A 19633-nucleotide genomic window follows, 5' to 3' on the forward strand; every position below is an offset into this window, starting at 1 on the left:
TCAGATTTGGCAAGTGATATTGATACTAGACAGAGTATTATAGGTTATGTCTTTACTTTAGGTGGGACAACAGTGAGCTGGATCTCCAGGTTGCAAAAGATGGTCGCTTTATCTACCACACAGGCAAAATATGTAGCTATAATAGAGGCAAGCAAAGAGATGATATGGTTGCAATCTTTCATTGAAGAATTGGGCAAAAGACAGGCTAATAGTTATTTGTTTACTAGTAGTCAAAGTGTTATCCATCTTGCAAAGAATTTTGCCTTGCATTCAAAGACAAAACCCATATAGTTGAGGTATCACTTCATTCGGTTAGTGTTGGATGGTGGACAATTAAGGTTGGAAAAGATACATATAGATGAAAAGTCAGCGAATATGTTTACAAAGTCAGTGGCAAGGGAGAAGTTGAGCTCCTCTTCAGCTTTGGTTGGTCTTCAAGATTGAAAACAATAAAAAACAAAACAACAGAGTCCAAGGTGTTTCATTCCAGTGGGAACTACAGGTTTAGCGGTGTTACGATCAGTCTCCAAGTGGGAGATTGTTGTTATATGCAGCTTAATAATGTCTGAACCATTGAAAGGGAAGAAGCCACGTAAGGAAAATTCTGTGGACATTTGTGAGGAAGCAAAGTTTGAAATGAAAACTCATACAGAAAATGAAGTGGCCTTGCTTACAATTCAGTCAATTTTGTGAGGATGTCTCTCACATGGGTGATATTGATAGTTTCAGCATTTTCCACACCACTTGCAGAGAAAAACGTAAGTTGAGCGAACTCTGTGGAATATAGCATTTCACAACGAAAAACGTGTAAGCACTTAAATTGAAGTGGGTCGATTCTACTCTAATCGTTCCAATTAAATTTCTTTTAGTGCTTATTGTTATCTGGTCCCACTATGATGGAATCTCCTTTCTGCTTTCCTTCTCCTATCATAATCTCTCTCACCTGCTTAATAATGTCTGAACCATTGAAAGGGAAGAAGCCACGTAAGGAAAATTCTGTGGACATTTGTGAGGAAGCAAAGTTTGAAACGAAAACTCATACAGAAAATGAAGTGGCCTTGCTTACAATTCACTCAATTTTGTGAGGATGTCTCTCACATGGGTGATATTGATAGTTTCAGCATTTTCCACACCACTTGCAGAGAAAAACATAAGTTGAGCGAACTCTGTGGAATATAGCATTTCACAACGAAAAACGTGTAAGCACTTAAATTGAAGTGGGTCGATTCTACTCTAATCGTTCCAATTAAATTTCTTTTAGTGCTTATTGTTATCTGGTCCCACTATGATGGAATCTCCTTTCTGCTTTCCTTCTCCTATCATAATCTCTCTCACCTGCTTACTGCCACTAAAATTTTCATTCACATTTGTGCTCAAGTGCAAGTCTGTAGGTTTTCTTACTTTCCCCTTCCTCTCGCTATGTTGATTCGACTGCCACGTGCTATGGGGTTTCATAAGGGCAGTTGTCTTTGTTTTGACAGTGTTTGTGTGCACCAAAGAAATTGGTGATGAAATATCAAAGCTTGTTAGTTTCTAGTTTTATGAAAATCCAGTGTGACTACCTGTGTCACCTGGGCGTCAAAATAAATCACACAAATTTTTTATTGGCATCTGCTTTTTTTCACCATTATGTTATTGTAGAATGTGTCTTCAGTATAATTAAATATTTGGATATGAACTTGCAATTCACATATTAGATCTTACATAAATCTATAGTCTAAAACTTGCTCACTTTGATATATTGTATCTAAATTTATCTAAGGATATTCAATGCTTATAAATATCTTTAGGGAATTTGTTAGATCATGATGATCAAGTTCTCTTCATTTACAGATTTAGATGGTTTGATTCAACAATGATGAATTAAAGTTGAGAACACCAACTAAAGATGCAATATGCATCTATATTGATAAAGTAGTGCTAATGTAATATATTTATGAAATTGTAATAAAAATCTAGATCTTTTCTTTTGACAATTTATAGAACATGTGTGTGTGCGTGTCTCCATTTGAATCTGTCTTAACCAAGACAACACATATGAATTTACAAATTGTGATAGAAATTTGGAGATGAGTGATGCTACTATTCTAGGATGAATGTCATCATTTAACAAATTCGATACAAATTTTCTCTCTTAAAAGAAAAATTATTCTATTTTTATAAAACTATCTTATAAATGTACAACCTGAGTTGGTCTAGTGGTGGACAACTTGTGCTCTTAAAAGAGAGGTCAAAAGTTCAAAACCCACAAGGGAGTAGGGTATGTACACCTTTTTGGCTTCGGCCCATTACCAATAAAAATAAAATAAAAAATCTTATAAATTACTTACAATTGAATATAATTAATAACTAGTATTTCATTTATAATATTTTAAAAATTATTTAATCACTAAATGCAATAAATTATAAGTCAATTTTCTCCCTTCCCTACGTACAACAAGATACTTGAGTGAGCAATAAAGCTGAATAAATTTGTGGACTCAATTTTTTTTTTATGAATACACATATCAAAATTTATTAATATAAAAATATAATACACACATCCACAAAAAAATGGTAGATGGACATAAGGTCACCCTTCATAGTCACACAAGCGATGCCTAGAAATTAGAGTCTAAAACAACATAGCCTAAAAAGCATGAAACATAAACAAACTAACAAAGGGCCTAGCGCATAAAGCAACAACAAACATCCATAGCTAGTGCACACCCAATAGAAAGTGGAGGAAAATCTTGTCATTCAACTTAGTCCATACATTAGTGGGGTCCAAAGGGACAATAGGCAAAGATAACCCCTCATTGACATTTGCCTCTCCTTCCTCTTTATCTTTAGTCATTTTAGGTGAAATGGCTAGATTAGCTAAGCGAGCCACTTAAAATTATGAATCCAACCACCACCAACACTAGCCGTAGGCCAACCACTATGGCCTTTAGAAGTTGACCCTGCACCACCAAAGGCCAACTCGAGGTAAAGCCTTTGTGGGTTGGAGAAGCAGAGCATCATCGATCTTAATGGCCCCTGCCACCAAAGTGGTGACGAGGGGCATAGGATCAAGGAGAACTAGAGTGATAAGTAGAATAAATTCTTTGTCACCTATCATGTGAAGGTGAACAACCAAAATAAGTGGATGCATTAGGAAGAACTCTAGCCACAGTGCAAGGAGCATTATCCTAGTGATCAAGTAGCTCCTGAAGGTGTGCCACTTTATTTGCTTGGACTTGGATATACAAAATAACATTATTATAAATAGTAGTTTTGGCATTAAAAAAAAAAGTTTAAATAGAGTTGTGAGAAAAGAGAATAACATTTTTATCTTTCCATAAATTAAACATTATATTCATCTCAAGAAAGAATGCCAAACATAGTTATACTTGAAGGGAATATGAGGTCAATCCCACAAGAGCACCATGTGCCAAGAAAAAGGCTTAGGTCAAAAGGGGTAGAAAAAATCAGGAATCCAATTCCAATGATGTTGAGCACCATGACAAAACTAGAAAAGATGTTTCAAGGTTTCTAGTTGGCTGCAAAATGGGCATCAAGGATCTAAAACCCGCATATGTCGAAGCAAAGAGCCCAAAGTAAAGCCTTGGAAAATAATACACCAAGCAAGATGGGCCAACTTGGGTTCTATGATGGTAGGCCAAACACTTTGAAAATGACATTGACAAAAAGATAGAGGTGACTACAAATGCCACCTTAAATTGAGGACCTGAGCCATAGAAAAATGTGAATAAATTCAATCGTAACCTAATTGTGGTTTATAATTACAGAAGGTAATGTTGGGATGCCAATTCTAGTCCTTCCATCAGGGCTTGACAAAATGAATAACCAACTTGTGTAACATATTTAGAGGTGGAGATGACACTAGCATGTCAAATGTCTATTGATCTAGTTGAATGAGACAATAATGGACCCTTAAATCTTCCCAAGTGTGAAGATTCATAGTGGTTCTAAACAACTAGTCCCTTGGGGTGCATATACGCTTCTTGTGGAACCGCAAGGCACAAAACCAAGGTATGCAAGTTAGATAAATCCCTTGAAGATGAATAAGTTGACACCACCACAAATTGTGTTGATTAAAAGACAAACCATCTTGAAAACAAGAGGTATCCCACCAAAGATAGAGCCTAATAGCTTCCCAAGTACATCAAATACTTTTGGCCACAAAAGCTCCTTTGATATGGATGGTCTCTAGCATGACAAGAAGGATTTGAAAATCAATTCCCATCAAAGTGGGTCAGTGGGCAGGAAAACTAGAAGAAATACAATGCCATAGTTTGTGAAAGCATGTGATAATTGACAATTGAATTTTTTTTGCAGGTTTTCTTGCATGAAAGATTACCTCCACAAATCTTATTTGAGGTAGACAACATGTTAAATTTTGTTAATCTTCATTTATTACAATATTTTTTTTCTTTAATGGCTACTTGTGAGTTTCGGCCAACAAGTTTTAGTAAGATGTGATTGTTTTACTCTATAATACTTAATGTCTTAAAAAATACATTATCTAATTGAAAACAATATTCAAGATGAGAAGACACATAAATAAATCTATCATAAATAGTTCTTTCAAGTAAATGTTTCTCAAAACTGTACATATCATTTATTGGATTTTTATTCTCTCACTCGATCTTGTCATTTATTAACCAATTAATAATGTGCCTTTGCAATTCCCCTGTGTATACAATTAATAACCATGCCAACACATATGATTTCCATTCATGTATGGGAGAGGAGCTAGAGCATGTGCACCCTACCTTCAGGGTCCATGTGGCTACCATCTTTGACCACTGGCCAGGTGGAGAATAGAGTTGGCTACCCCATATCAAAATATTGGGTGTATATATATTATATGTATTTACAAAATACACTTTATATGAATATAAAAGATACAAAATACACACACACACACACACATACACATATGTATGTATGTACATGTGTGTGTGTGTGTGTGCGCGCGCGCGCTTCATGAGGGCTTCACTTAGTGAACTTGGGTTATATCACCTGTGTTCATGGCATACTAAAGAATCCCCTATTTTAATAAAATATTGCCCTAAAATCCTTTTTTTGCACCCTCTCTAAATACACAACCTGAATTAAAAGCCCCCCTATTTGCACAAAATATTGCATTTTTTCATAGTCCGAATTAAAAAAACCCCTATTTTTACTGATGGGCTATATATTGTACCCTCATTTTTGGGATATTAAACCCCCAAATGTGAACGCACATGATATGATATTCCCTAATTAATGAAGCCCCTATGGTTTGTGTATGTGTATATAGATATAGTCACATGTATTAATATACATATATGAGCATGTGTACATTGAAATATTTAGTGAAACAACATTTCGAAATTTTAATTCAAACTTTCAACCTCTTCTACTGACTCCTCCAAATAGTGACAATGAAACCCTCAACCAAGGAAGTTTAAACACTTAACCCCAATATTTCTAATAATGACTTGCAAACTGTGCATAAAATCGTGATTCAAAATACACCTACATGCATGTACACTAAAGTGGTTTTCAATGTTTGAAATGATGAAATACAATTGCATATCAAATCATGTACATGTATGTATATACAGATGAACATATATATATATATATATATATATATATATATATATATATATATATATATATATATATATATATATATATATATATATATATATATATATATATATATATATATATATATATATATATATATATATATATATATATGTTTAATACATAATTCAAATGATAAATTTCCTTCTGTTTGTGATTATATCTATATATATAGATGTGCATTTTTGTTTTAATTACTCAAAATATTTAATCCTCTTTATCCTTTCATCCCCACCCTCATGCTTATTGTCATGTCTGTGTTTGTAAATGACCACTTATTGTTGTACTATAAAGTAATGTTTTGAAGTCACATGATATATTTGTAATCTATATCATGATGTAGATGACTGTAGACAATTTAGCATGATACATTCCATGCAATACACATGGACACAATAGAGCATGGGAATTGCAAACATAGATCAACACTACCAGATTATAAAAAATTATAAAAATGATAGGCAAAAATATTTGAAGGTCCATCACACACTAACAAGTCAAGGTCTTATTGCAATCCTACCTCCAAATAATGCAGATTATGAAATCCTAAAATATTATTGTGAATCTTTCCCCATGTCCCATTCCGCTATTCCAACCATAGAATAACCTATTCACATCCCATTTCCACACATTCGAGCACACCAAGAGTGGATTGTGAGGCATTCTCATCACGTTCACTAACTCTTTGTCTGTCCATACCCCTATGATGATCTTGTCATCCCCACAAGATCTTGCTTCTTTTCAAAATATACAAGCTCAGGCTTGGATCATGGCAAAAAAACTATATCAATAGATTTTTCTTAGAACACTATGGTTTTGAAGTTCGAAAATGCTCCAAAAACCTTGCATGGCAACAAATGCTTCGTACAATAGTCATTGAACAAATCCCATCATGGGTTTTTATGAAAGTATACATTCAACCTAATTATAATCCCAATACCCCTTCCCAACTATATAGTCAAGTCATTCTTTGGAAAGAACCCATTCTAGCTTCACCACCACATCTACTAGACCTTGAAGGTTTCCACCTTGAATCCTTACTGGAATAAGTGTTGTGGATTTAAAACAGTAACCCATAATATACAAGTGTACAATGCACTAAATAATTGAATAGTTGTAGACCTAAATTTAGACAAAATATTACATTTCATAAAAGGGAACCATAGTCCTACTGTTCAAGCATCACTGACATCTTGCAGTGTGTTGTCATTCAATCTAAAAATACACCTCCCTTCCATAACAAGCATCATTGTTAGTATTGAGCAACACACATCAACCTATAACATCACATTGTTAGTTGGTTCCATCTCACAGTACCAAATTTCAAACAATATACCAATTGTCTCGTGACATTTAAATTTAAACATATCAGTCATAATAGTGTATATTTGTTATTAATATTTGTAATTTAATGTTTGGACATCTAACATACAAGTTCCTATTGTTGTGTGTAGATGTGGATGAAAAACAAGATGGCTCCTCATGGTACAAATAAGAGATTAGCATGCATGAGGGTGTGTTCACATAAAAGAGGAGTCATGTTCCCTATATAAGCAGAAGCCCCACCTCATGTTGAGAACAATCCAGACCCTATACCCCTAGCAATAGAGGATCCTGATCAATAGCCTATCCTGCCCATAGTTGAGGATCGTACTCCACCTTCAAATTCAATAAAAGTTATTATACAATAGAATATGTGGTTGGCAATGAACATGGAAGGTGCACTCCATAATTTTGATGACAATGACATGTCCATATGGGGTGCATCAAATAAATGGGGCATCCCAATTGCAACACTATCAAAATGGTTGGGTGGTCTCACAACCATGTCTAAGAAGTATCCACCAACAATCCTCACCACTGAAGATGAAGAATCTAGATTGTTCATTAGTGCTAAAAGATGGCTACAGTTGGTCATGGTCTCAAGATCATCAACTTGAAGGAAGTTGTCTCTCAGATTTGTGAGACTAGACCAACCCCTTTCAAGGATGGAATGCTTGGGAATTCATGGTGGTCTAGTTTCAAGGCCTGAGATGTAGAACTCAGCTTGTGGATAGCTAAAAGCCTTAACAAAGACAAGAACTAAATCTGAGACTAGCAGTTGTGTCTTCTTTCTATGATACATTGTCAAAATCCTATGCCACTAATCCATATGGTCCCGCTCATATTTGGAATTGTGACGAAACTAGTGTGATGGTTGGTAGAAATAGGGCTATGAGGGTTCTTGCAAGGAAAGGAGGTTGGAACATTACTTATATACTCCTGAAGAGTCATGAATGGATTTCAATACTTTGCTATGTTAATGCTTCCAGACAAAGAATACTAGGCTTCTATTTGTTCAAAGGGAAGAGGTAGTTACAAAATTATCTTGAAATGTGAATTGGGTGCTTGCATGGTAGCACAACAACATGCCTGGATGACCAAGGAATTATTCCTTAACTGGTTGTACTACTTCAAGTACTCTATTCTAGGGGGTGTTTCACATACCAATAGGCACTTGCTGATATTTGATGGTCATGGAAGCCATGTTGCACTGCCAACCATCTAGGAGGTGAGGATGCTAGGCATAGACTTTCTCACAATGCTAGCTCACACCTCTCACAAGCTACAACCACTCAATATGAGTGTGTTCTCTCGATTTAAGACCTAATTAAAATCAGAAAGAGTCGCATGGATAGCAAGGTTCACGAATGTAGAAATTGGGAGGGAAGAAGTAGCAGAAATAAGAAGAAAGTCTTTGGCCAAGGCATTGACTATTTCCAACATTGTAGCAGGATTCAAAAGGATTGGTATATGGTCCCTCAATATCGATGCCCTCATGGATGAAATGCAGCCTAGCAACATATTCAAAATTAATGATAACGAAGATACATTTGTAGTGCAGAACATGCTTAGCCTTTCAGGTGTTCATGTGTCACCGAAAGTGGTTGCAAAAAACATTTATCTTATCGGTCAATCAGATTCAAATGGACAAGTAGACAGTGAACAACTAGCCAAAAAGACTAGTGCAAATGTAGTTGACATTATGGATGACAGTCTTGGCCTTCCATCCGAGCGAATTGCACCGTCATGGTTGGTGGAAGGGGAAATCGATCTAGGTGTTGACTTGCAAGGTCAAGAAAAAAAGGGAACATTTACCTTCCCTTCACCACCAATAGGTGTCATCCTAGAGGTGGTACACTACTATGTAGATTCTAGTCAATCTGATAGTGGAAATGATGCAGGTGTGAGACAAGAAACATCAGAACATGGTAATGTGGAAGATGAAATCCTACTGTCACAAGTAAGTGAGATGCCTAACTCCTACATGATAACTCACTTACAGGGTTCTTAAAGCTACTAGTTCACATTGTGAACAAGAAACATGGCAGGGGGGCTCATAATGGCATTCGTTTGAGCCAAGAAGGCTAGTTGTTGACTCCTGATGAGTACGTGGAATCTTTCATGATGTAGGAAACGAAGAAGATAGATGCCTTGGAGATAAAATAAAGAAAGAAAGAGAAGATCAAAGAAAACAAGGTAGAAATTTTATTGGCGAAGGAAAAGAAGGCACAAGAGAGAAAGGGGAAGGCGATTTTGCATAAGGAAAAGGAGAGGCTGAAAGAACTAGAGAAGGAAAAGGATGAAAGAAAACAACAAAAGAAGGCAAGGATGGAACATAAGATTGAGGAAAGGGGAATCGAGGAGAAGAGGACTATTTTGGCAAGAAAGAGGATGTTAAACAATGAATTTCTAGTCCATCCATGCCTTTTCCTGAATAACATCCCATAATGGATGATCTGTTGAACACAATCTTGTCAAACTTTCCAATAGGGTTAAATTGTTCAACTACTTCTCCAACCCCTACCTTTTTTGCTCCTTCAAACTATATTGCAGGGGTGCCAGCCCCGGATATTGCATCCCAATGCCAAGTGAACTGAGTTATAGTGAAGCAACTTAAGGTGATGAGAACATGCTACCCATTGCAGCATCGAGGGCATCAACTGTAGAGCCAAGAACTTATTTCCCTTGTTGTTTCAATTGACTTCTAAAAATACATATGTCATATTGATTTTTTAATTTCTGATTTATAGTTACACATAAGAACTACAAATATATGTAATGAAGACATTGATTCAACATGGATTCTGCCATCTTTTAATATGGATTTCTAATCTACAAGTAATGGGATGATTGAGCAATTTGTCAACAAATGCCTATTTTTTATTTGTTTCCAATTATGTTCATTTCATATGGTTTATATATTGCTGCAATTAACAACATGTAATGGGATGATTGAGAAAAGGTGTCAACAACAACATACTTTAGTTTTTCATTAGCTAGAAGGATTCAAGCTTTCATTGGTTTGCAGTTATGATGATTGCACAATTTAGTTGGCTACCCCAAATCCAAATCTTATGCACTGACTCGACATAATGCCATGTGTGCTATACCCATTCATTGGAGTGGTAGAGATTATGCCATTTCGGTCTGTCGACTAGAGCATGGCTAGGCCCACACTATTAACCATTTAATATTTTCATTAGTTTTGAATGGGGTTGCCACATGGCATTCTCGTACATGCCCACCCAATCCACCAGCTCCCCTATCCAAAGTTCATGTAGCCACCTTCAAATTTTCATTGCAGTGGCATTAACTACACATCACCTCACCTTTCATGCACCTGGCTCATCTTGCATTTCAACTACAACAACATTCAATTCGATAGCCTCAAACACATGGTTTTCATCTTACAAGTATTGTTTGTAAATGATTAATTGCAATGAGAGCACACAATCATTTGAAGACCTTAATACTCGTGAATTGTGATGCACAAAGCATTCAATTTGAATGTTTTAGTATAACATAATTCAAGAGTAAAAAGGTTTAAAATTATGGTGTGTCCTCATTGTTTAGGACTTTTACAATTGCAATTAGAAGATGGAGTTGTTGTGCATGCAACACATGGTTGATTGTGCAAATTGTAATTTATTGTTCAATGTACCTGGGTACTTGTTCAATTTGTGCAAGCTCTGTGTTTTCCTATTTCAATTGTTGCCATCTTCTCCCAATCATCACATTACATGTGAATAGATTGAATAGCACAAAAGGACTTTCTGAGAGACTATTTTATGGACCTTTCAATATCTATCCCTCGCCTCTAAATGTATTTTGATTTTTGCAAGTTTTGCCCTCCTCATATATGTACACAAATAAAAGTTTGATTTTGGATAGCCAATTCAGTGGTCCACATGGCCAGTGGTCAAAGTTGGTCTCCCAGTCCACGTGGCACATGGTATACCACGTGAACCCCCGAAGTTAGGGTGCGCATGTTCTGGATCCTCCCCCCTATGTACATACATATAGATACATTCAAACATGTAGATACATACATGCAGTTACACACATGTACATCTCTAAATGTACATACATATAATGAAATACATGTACATACATATATGTATACAATGTACACATAAATGTGTGTACATGTACATACATATATGTATATACATATACACACACACACATATATATATATATATATGTATACACATGTACGTGCTAGAAATGTCTATACATGTACATACATATATCTATATACGTGTAGATACATACATATATATACATGTACATATAGTGAAGGGTTTCATTTTCAGTTGTAAGTTATGTATAAACATACATGTACGTACACAATTATAAATAAATATATGCATATACATGTATAATCTTATATGTACATACATAAATGTGCATACATACGTGTACATACACAATTGTACATACATATATGCATATACATGTATGTGTATAATTGCATGATATGTCAAACCTGGGTTGAAGGGTTTGTAGGGGACTCAATCTCATTTGTATACATATACATACATATATATGTATATGTATAAATACATGGACATAAATTTATATATATATATATATATGTGTGTGTGTGTGTGTGTGTGTGTATATATATATGTATATATATATGTCACTAGTACAAAAACAACAATATATGACTAAATAAACTACCAAAAATTATAGATAAATTACTAAATTTGATCACGTGACCACTGGTAGTTTATTGCCAGTCATAAATCAATTTGGTCACATGACCAATAGTTGTTTTGATTGTTCAATTTGGTCATCGATTTGGTCAGTGATTTAGTAATATATTTAGTCACTAATTTAGTCATATATTTAATTATTAATTTAATATATTTAGTCACTAATTTAGTCATATATTTAATCATTAATTTAGTCATTGATTGTTGTTATCTGGTCATTTATTTAGTCGTGATAGTCACTAATTTAGTCATATATTTTGTCACTAATCTAGTCATATATTTAATCATTAATTTAGTCATTGATTGTTGTTATCTGGTCCTTTATTTAGTCGTGATAGTCACTAATTTATTCATATATTTAGTCACTAATTAAGTCATATATTTAATCACTAATTTAGTCATTGATTGTTTTTATCTAGTCATTTATTTAGTCATATATTAAGTCATTAATCTAATCAATTTTTTTCGATAAAAATGGCAAATCCATTAAACTTTTATTAATATAAAGTTATTTACAACCAGATTCAAAAGGGCATATTGGTAGGAAAGAATCTGAAAGAAACCTCTGGTTGTAGCCCATAAAAAGAAAAGCCTAGCACTACCCAAAATGCCAAAAAACCCATTACATATGAGAGGCCCCACAAGTCAAGATACATAAAGTCCCCCACTACATATAGAAGTCGAATACATGAAGATCATTACCAACCCTGATACAAGTAACAGTTGAGAACAAAAAGCATCAACCATGTAGATACAACCCAAAACAAAGACCCAATCAACCCAACTGTCAAGAAGCCAAAAACTAGGAGCTCGAGCTCACAAGAGGAGGATCCCCAACATCCACAGATGGGGAGATAATCTGCAATGAGATAGAAGATTGAGGAGAATCCAACTGAGAAGCCCACGGAACCAAAAGAGAATGAATAAAACCTTCAATTATAAATAAAATTTAATTTGACTAAATGATTAAATGATCAGATATAAAATACAACACTCTAACTGATTACGTCTCTATAGATTTTAATATTTGTATCATTGACTGGGAAGCGGCTGATTCAGTGAATATGTACACAAGAGGGAAAGATTAGAAAATTATACCAAACCATTCAAAAGAACATTTTAAATTAATTTACTTAGAGTAATCGCAGAATCAGATCAACGAAAGAGCACAGCAAGTTATATAACATTTAAATAACATTTTGCTTGTGTGTATCCAGAGAGGAAGAATGGGACACGTTATATAAATATAAAAAGAAAATAAACTACCCTTACTTACAACGTACGCAATTAATTTGGATGCGCTAATCGAGATTTGACTGTTACACGTTTCTATACTAATTCATATTCTCTATTATATTATTCAATGGGAGGGAGAAAACCAGGGAAAATATAGTACTCTTGCTTACCATCTGAAATAAAGTCAGGTCTTGCATGATGAACAGACCACCTGCCATCTGAGCTCTGAAACAAACTCAATTCTTGCAAAGAAAAAACATAGCTTCCTGTCTACCTACCCACCCAGTTTTCATAACACACTTCTGCTTTGCTTTCAAATTTTCTCTAGATTAATTAAAGTCCAGGTCACTCTGAAGTTATATTTTCCGTCTTTCTTTGGTCCTTAGACTTGATGGCGTCTTCCTCCTCATCTTTCACTGTTTTTAAGAGAGAAACGCCCGCTGTATGTAAGAAAATATATGATGCATTCATCAGCCACCGAGGCCCTGATGCCAAAGCAACGGTTGCTTTTGCACTTTACGAAGCTCTGGAGGAAAAGGGATATTGGACATTTCTTGATGAACAAGAACTACAATTCGGAGATTCAATTACCTCTGCCATACAAGATGCAATATACTCTTCTAAAGTGCAGATCGCCATCTTCTCGCCACGATATGCGGAGTCGTCTTGGTGTCTAGATGAGCTGGTAGACATGCTGAAAACCAAGGCTCTCTTCATTCCTGTATTTTACGATGTGAAGCCTTCTGAGCTTCGCTACCTTGACAAGGGATGTTATGCAGCTGCATTCGCTGAACATAACAAAAAGAAGAGATTCAGCAAGGACAAGATTGACAAGTGGAAAGCAGCCCTCGAGTCTTCCGCAGATAAATCTGGCTACGAATTCAGCACATCTAATGGGTAAGGTTTAAGTTGTTTTAGCGGTATTGCTTTTCCTATTTTGTTTCAGTTGGTTGCTTTCAATTCATTATGACTCGGTGTATTAATTTCTACTTTTTACCCTGTCTAGATTGATTTGAAACGTTTTTGACTTCACTTTTTCCTTAAAATTGGCAGTAATGTCGAGAGGGTGTGTACAGAGATTGCTTTAGCTGTGCAACAAGAGGCTGGAAAGACATTTAAGGGAGTTGAAAAACATCAGAAAAGTCTCTATGCAGACGAGGCAGCGTTAACAAGTACATCAGCAATGGTGAAGAAATCAAGTCTTCTGCCCAGAGATTCACATCCAGTGGGCATCGATACCAGAGTTAAAGACATGGTAGGCTTGTTGAAAGACCCAAAAGATCAAGTTATAGCTGTGGTTGGTATGGGCGGCTTGGGGAAAACATTTCTTCTCCAAAATGTCTACAAAGCTATAAAATCCAAGTATGAACATTCTATTTGGCTGTCTATTTCTAAATCTTACTCTCTCAAGAATTTGCAGCATGATATAGCCTCCCAAATAGGTTTAGAAAGTAAAATTGTAGACGCTAAAGTAACTGAAGAGAGAGCGACTGAATTGATTCATAACCATCTCGAAGGGAAAAGATCACTCATTGTACTGGATGATCTATGGACGCTGTCTGCTGAAAATTCTTTGTTAGATAAACTTGGTCTGCCGATTGACAAAGATTGTAAAGTTGTGGTTACTACAAGAAATAGGCAGGTTGCTCTAAATTCAGGTGCTCAGATTTATGAGATGAAAAATTTGTCGGACGAAGACAGTTGGAGGCTTTTTTGTATCTACGCATTTCCGCGTAGTGTGGGAAATAGAGCGCCACCGCACCTGGAAGAGGAGGGTCAGAAGATTGTAAAGCAATGTGGAAATTTACCTCTGGCTATCAAAACGATAGCAGCATCTCTAGCCAATACCACACTTCTCAGCAAATGGAAGTTGAAGCGCCGTCAGCTGGAAAGAGTAGCTATTCCCATTGGTGACCTTGACCCTGTCATGGAGATTCTCAAATTGAGTTATGACTCTTTGCCTGCATATCTTAAACCGTGTTTTACATATCTTTCTTTCTTTCCTGAGGACGAGGAGATAATACCAGAGTATTTGATAAATCTGTGGATAGGAGAAGGATTAGTCCCAGGAGGAGAGGATCAGTTGGATATGGATCAGTGGGATCTGGCCTGGGATTGGTTTGATCAACTTGCCCAGCTGTGTTTGCTTCAAATTTGTGAGGAATATTATCACGATACTATGATAACCAGATACTGTAAAATTCATGATCTGTTGCATGATTTGGCCATACAAATTGCAAAAGAAGATAAATGTGTTTTTTCTGTTGAAGAAGTCTCTAAACCTACAAGTGGTGCCACTGGCTGGGGTCGGATTTTACTGGCTAAGAAAGGTCTGCATGATTTGGCCATCTCAGATACTAGCCGTCCTGTTTATCTTCGGACACTCTCACTCTCTCGGAATCGGGAGACTACAAGCATTCAGGATAAATTGTTTAGCAGTATGAGAGGACTGCGCGTTCTGGATTTGAGCTGGACAAAGATCTCTACATTGCCCACGTCCCTTGGAAAGATGGTTCTTCTTAGAGTCCTGAATTTAACTGAAACGGAGATTAACGAGGTACCGCAGTGTGTGAAACATTTGAAAAGTCTCTTGTTTCTTGCTTTGCCTCGCTATTGTATGTCACTACCAGCGTGGATAAGTGAACTAAGATATCTTCAGCATTTACATTGCACTTGCGTTCGACCCATGCCAAAAGGAATATCAAAGCTGGCCTCTTTGAAAACACTGCGAACATATTTCTTTGACTTGTCCACAGAAGAGGACGAATTCATGAGGTTAGACGATTTCGTCAATATGACTCAGCTTCAGGAAGTGCAGTTACTTGTTCGGCATGAGATGGAGTGTAAGAAGACGGAAGAAGGGATCCTTGCGCAGCTGGTGGAGATGCGTCATCTGAAAATCTTGAATGAAGGAACAGAGTTTCTGCAATTTTCGGAGAAAATGAGGGCAATGAAACATCTGGAAAGACTTTCATTATGGAAGTTTATTATGCCAAGTTGGATACACGAGTTGGCAAATCTAAGGGTATTAGATTTAAATAATTTTGAATGTAATGAATTTCCCGAATTACAAGCAATGCCCAATCTAGTGGCGTTGAAAATAGAGGGGAATGAGAGTTGCAGAAAATTGCCAAAGGCCTTTGGAAAGTCAGGAGGCTTTCCACAACTGCGTTTCTTGCATCTTGCACAGCTCTATTCATTAAAGGAGTTACCCGAATTAGAAGATGGAGCGATGCCATGTCTTCAACAATTGTATATAGTTGAAATTTATTTGAAGAAAGTGGAGGGATTGGAGCGATTGAAAAGACTCGAGCTGTTCGATTACTGGTTGTCAATACCGAAACATGAATCGTGGGAGACTTTAAAGGAAGGCGGGGAATATTGGAAAAAAATCAAAGCCATAAATCCTCGTGTACATATTGAAATTTAAGTTATATAAATTTAGGAGGTAAACAATTTAATGAGATGTTTTTTAAAAAGACAGATCTTCTAATTAGATCTGAAAATTTATGGATTGTATTGAATTAATAGTTTTATAAGATATGTTTAGATTTTTTAAAATTTAAAGATTGTGAAATCTATTTAATTTTTGTTATTTTTTTTTTATAAATGATCATTTATGCATTTATTTATATAATAAAAAATATTATGAAATTTATTTAACTTTAAAATGATATTTTAGGTCTATATGAAATGTCAAATTACATGAAAATGTGGCATGATTTGTATATTTAATAATGAAAATAATTTGTTTTAAAAAAAAAATTGTGTTAATTTAAATAATACATATGTATAAATATAAAATAATTTAGATGAATTAATTGATGGTTTTTTGGGTAACATAAATTAATATCACTTTGAGAAAAAGGTGTGAAATATAGGGGTATTCAGCTTAATAAAGATGAATAGCTATAATGAGTATTTTACAATTGTTTTATTAGAGCTATCATATTTCCACAATCCATGTTAGCATTCAATAATTATTTCTGGATTTGATTGTTGAAGCCAATTTTTATCATCAAACATTTCAAATCACACTTGATTCATCATCAGGATAAACAAGAATACCAAGGAGATGAAAGATAGTAAGTTGCAGACCTAATAAAGAATAAAAAGAAGTGGGGGGTGAAAAGGCACAAGGATCAAAGAAAAAATAATAAAAAATGAAAATAAAATCTAAAGCAAGCAGTCAAGAAAAAAACCAACACCTAAAAAAAAGGGGGGGGCTAACAAAGGTAAGAAAGGAAGAAAAGATAGAAAGAATAATAAAGATAAGAAAAATGAAAACAACAAAAATTGTCTTACACAATCGAATCGAGAAACAATAATTGAATTGTTTTATTGTTAGTTTAGCAATAGTTTCTATCCATCTAAATACTATCTTAAATTTTGTGTCTGACGTGCATGTATAAATATCTGGTGATGATTTTGCACCTTTAGATCACTTTTGCATCTATATATTGGTCATCTCTTGTACATATCCAATCATGTTCACATTGTACCTTATGCTCTCTGATTCACAAAAAAACTTATTTATTTACTTCTTATTTGGATCGACAATATTATATACATCTTTAGAGGGTTTTGAAAATTTGTAAGGAATACAATCTCTATTATAATGTGCAATCCTAAATATTTCTTCCTCATTAATTTATTTACTATTAATATAGAATTAATAAAGTCATTAAATGCATATGCATTGCAAGTTGTCCTTTTAGTCAATTAAGTTTATTCCATGTGCATGGGAGTTGGTAATTACCGTTTTTAGACCTACTTGAAATTGAGGGTTTTAATAGATATCGGGTTATCAATTAATTATATTGTATTTTTCATTTCTCTAGCATCTATTTAGAAGACCAACTTGGTGTTTATAGATTTGTTGTAAGCATTACATGTTGATATTTACTTATTAATACCTCTTTTAAAATTGTCATCATTATTTTTAGTACCTAATTTGCATTGTGTATTTACTACAAGACTAAATGCAACAAATACATTTATTAGTTTTAACTCTTTTTTATGGTGTGATGTTTCTGATTAAGATAAATCGGGTTTTAAAGGGACCCAAAACCCAAATCTAAAAATAGAATAAGCGAAACAAAAATGAAATAGTCTGGAACCAATAGCTAGAAAGAGATAGAAATAGGGGAGACACCCCACAAAGCTCGACTAGAAAACAACATTAAAGCCCTAGGAAAACCTACAAAAAACTAAGTAAAAGCTTCCATGAGCTCATAATTTTTCTCAATAATGTTCTTGTTGATATCTTCCAGCTCCTCCATGATGCTCCTAGTGGTACTTTTCTCTTGACTCCTACTCCTATTCCTAGTGGACAAGCTAGTAGACACTTGCACCTCTGATCCCTATGGATTAGTATCCAATTTTTTTCTTTTAGATTTAGAAAAAAATGGTGGAATGTTGTCGAGTGGATGGGCTTTATGGATGGTAATTTTCTTGTTCATATTTTTAAGGCCTTCGACACCATTATTCATAGCTTTTTCATTGATGTCAACCAAATCCCTAAGACTTCCCTCTAGCTCTTCCATTCCTTTCTCCAAATTGGTGATTCTGGATTCATGCTCTGTGTTAATGTCCCTAACATCTTTAGTCAATTTTTGGGTCATTTAAGTAGCTTATCAGTTTTATAAGGAAATGGGTTCTCAGTGAAGGTGATAATAATATCATATATGCCGTGTTTGATGAAGATAATTTCACCGATCACCCAAGAAAAGCACTTCTCCTGTCTAGAGGTAGAAGTAACCAGTGGCATGTCAATACCCTCCTTATCAATTTTAATTTGAATAGGGTCCACCTAGTCCAAGTTATGGGGGATATCGAGTTTAATCTCATTATCCCCTTTTTCCTTTATATCCACAGACTTCCCCACCTTTTTCATTTTAAAGCTAATATGACACATTCCCTAGGGTTTGGAAAGGGGGGTTTTGTTCTTTTTGGGTGCATTTTTATGTGTGGGTTTACTCTTTTTGCTGCTATTAGTGCCTAGTGTGGCCTTCTGGGGGGGTCCCTCTTCATCAAAAGGCCAATACTCTAGGTCATCTTTTGACACATGAAGGTCATGCCAATCCATAGCCATCCCACCCAATCTCTCCTCATCCTTAATTTCAGTACCACATTAGGACTAGTCAAGGGATTTGGATTTCTTTGAGTTTTGTGGATAGGAGAGGGATTAACTTCATTCATTTTAGCATACTCCATAATGAGAAGGATAATCCCCTCATGTAAAATAGAATTTTCACTATTTTTAGCATGATTAGAAAGACCATGCTCCAAAGAAGAAAGAAAATAAAGCGATAGAGAAATTTTCCTATCATATTTAAAGTGGTTCAAAATAGTAAAATGATAGGAGAAAATGCTAAAAAAATGGCCATCCAAGGTAATATACCTCATAATCACCTCCACCACATCAATCCAAAGGCTCATCAGGTCTTTTCTATTGTAGCCCCCATCTGCTATTTTCTTAACTCTATATCTTTTTCTCTACTTATCAAAGAAAATAGAAAATGCTTCCTTCATTGCCTTGCGCTCTCTGTAAAACTTCTTCATCTCCATCTACAACCCATTCATTTCTACTATAAAATACTTATCAATTTTGAAATCTACACCATAGGCACTGAAAATGCCTTTATTCTAGCCCTTAACAAACCCCTCTGTCACCCTAGATTCTTGACCATGCAATTTTGTAAGGTATGGGCAAGTCTACCATCCAAAAT

General features: G+C 35.2%; 1 protein-coding gene across 1 annotated transcript; it reads left to right on the plus strand.

Annotated features, from left to right (window-relative positions):
* The first annotated feature begins 12976 nt into the window (after window positions 1-12976).
* LOC131051395 (probable disease resistance protein At1g61300) lies at window positions 12977-16396 on the plus strand. Its single transcript, XM_057985905.2, has 2 exons — window positions 12977-13799; window positions 13956-16396. Exons 1-2 carry the CDS (start codon window positions 13294-13296, stop codon window positions 16330-16332), a joined length of 2883 nt encoding a protein of 960 aa, XP_057841888.2. The 5' UTR covers window positions 12977-13293; the 3' UTR covers window positions 16333-16396.
* The last annotated feature ends 3237 nt before the right edge of the window (window positions 16397-19633 follow it).

Source organism: Cryptomeria japonica, chromosome 11 (assembly GCF_030272615.1).
Source record: "Cryptomeria japonica chromosome 11, Sugi_1.0, whole genome shotgun sequence".
Lineage (NCBI taxonomy): Eukaryota > Viridiplantae > Streptophyta > Pinopsida > Cupressales > Cupressaceae > Cryptomeria > Cryptomeria japonica.

What these genes read in the sequence shown, in the direction of transcription:
- LOC131051395 (XM_057985905.2), top strand. Translation starts at nt 13,294, where the DNA reads ATGGCGTCTTCCTCCTCATCTTTCACTGTTTTTAAGAGAGAAACGCCC. An exon ending in GAATTCAGCACATCTAATGG is followed by an intron (nt 13,800 to 13,955) that starts GTAAGGTTTAAG and finishes TAAAATTGGCAG; the next exon opens with TAATGTCGAGAGGGTGTGTA.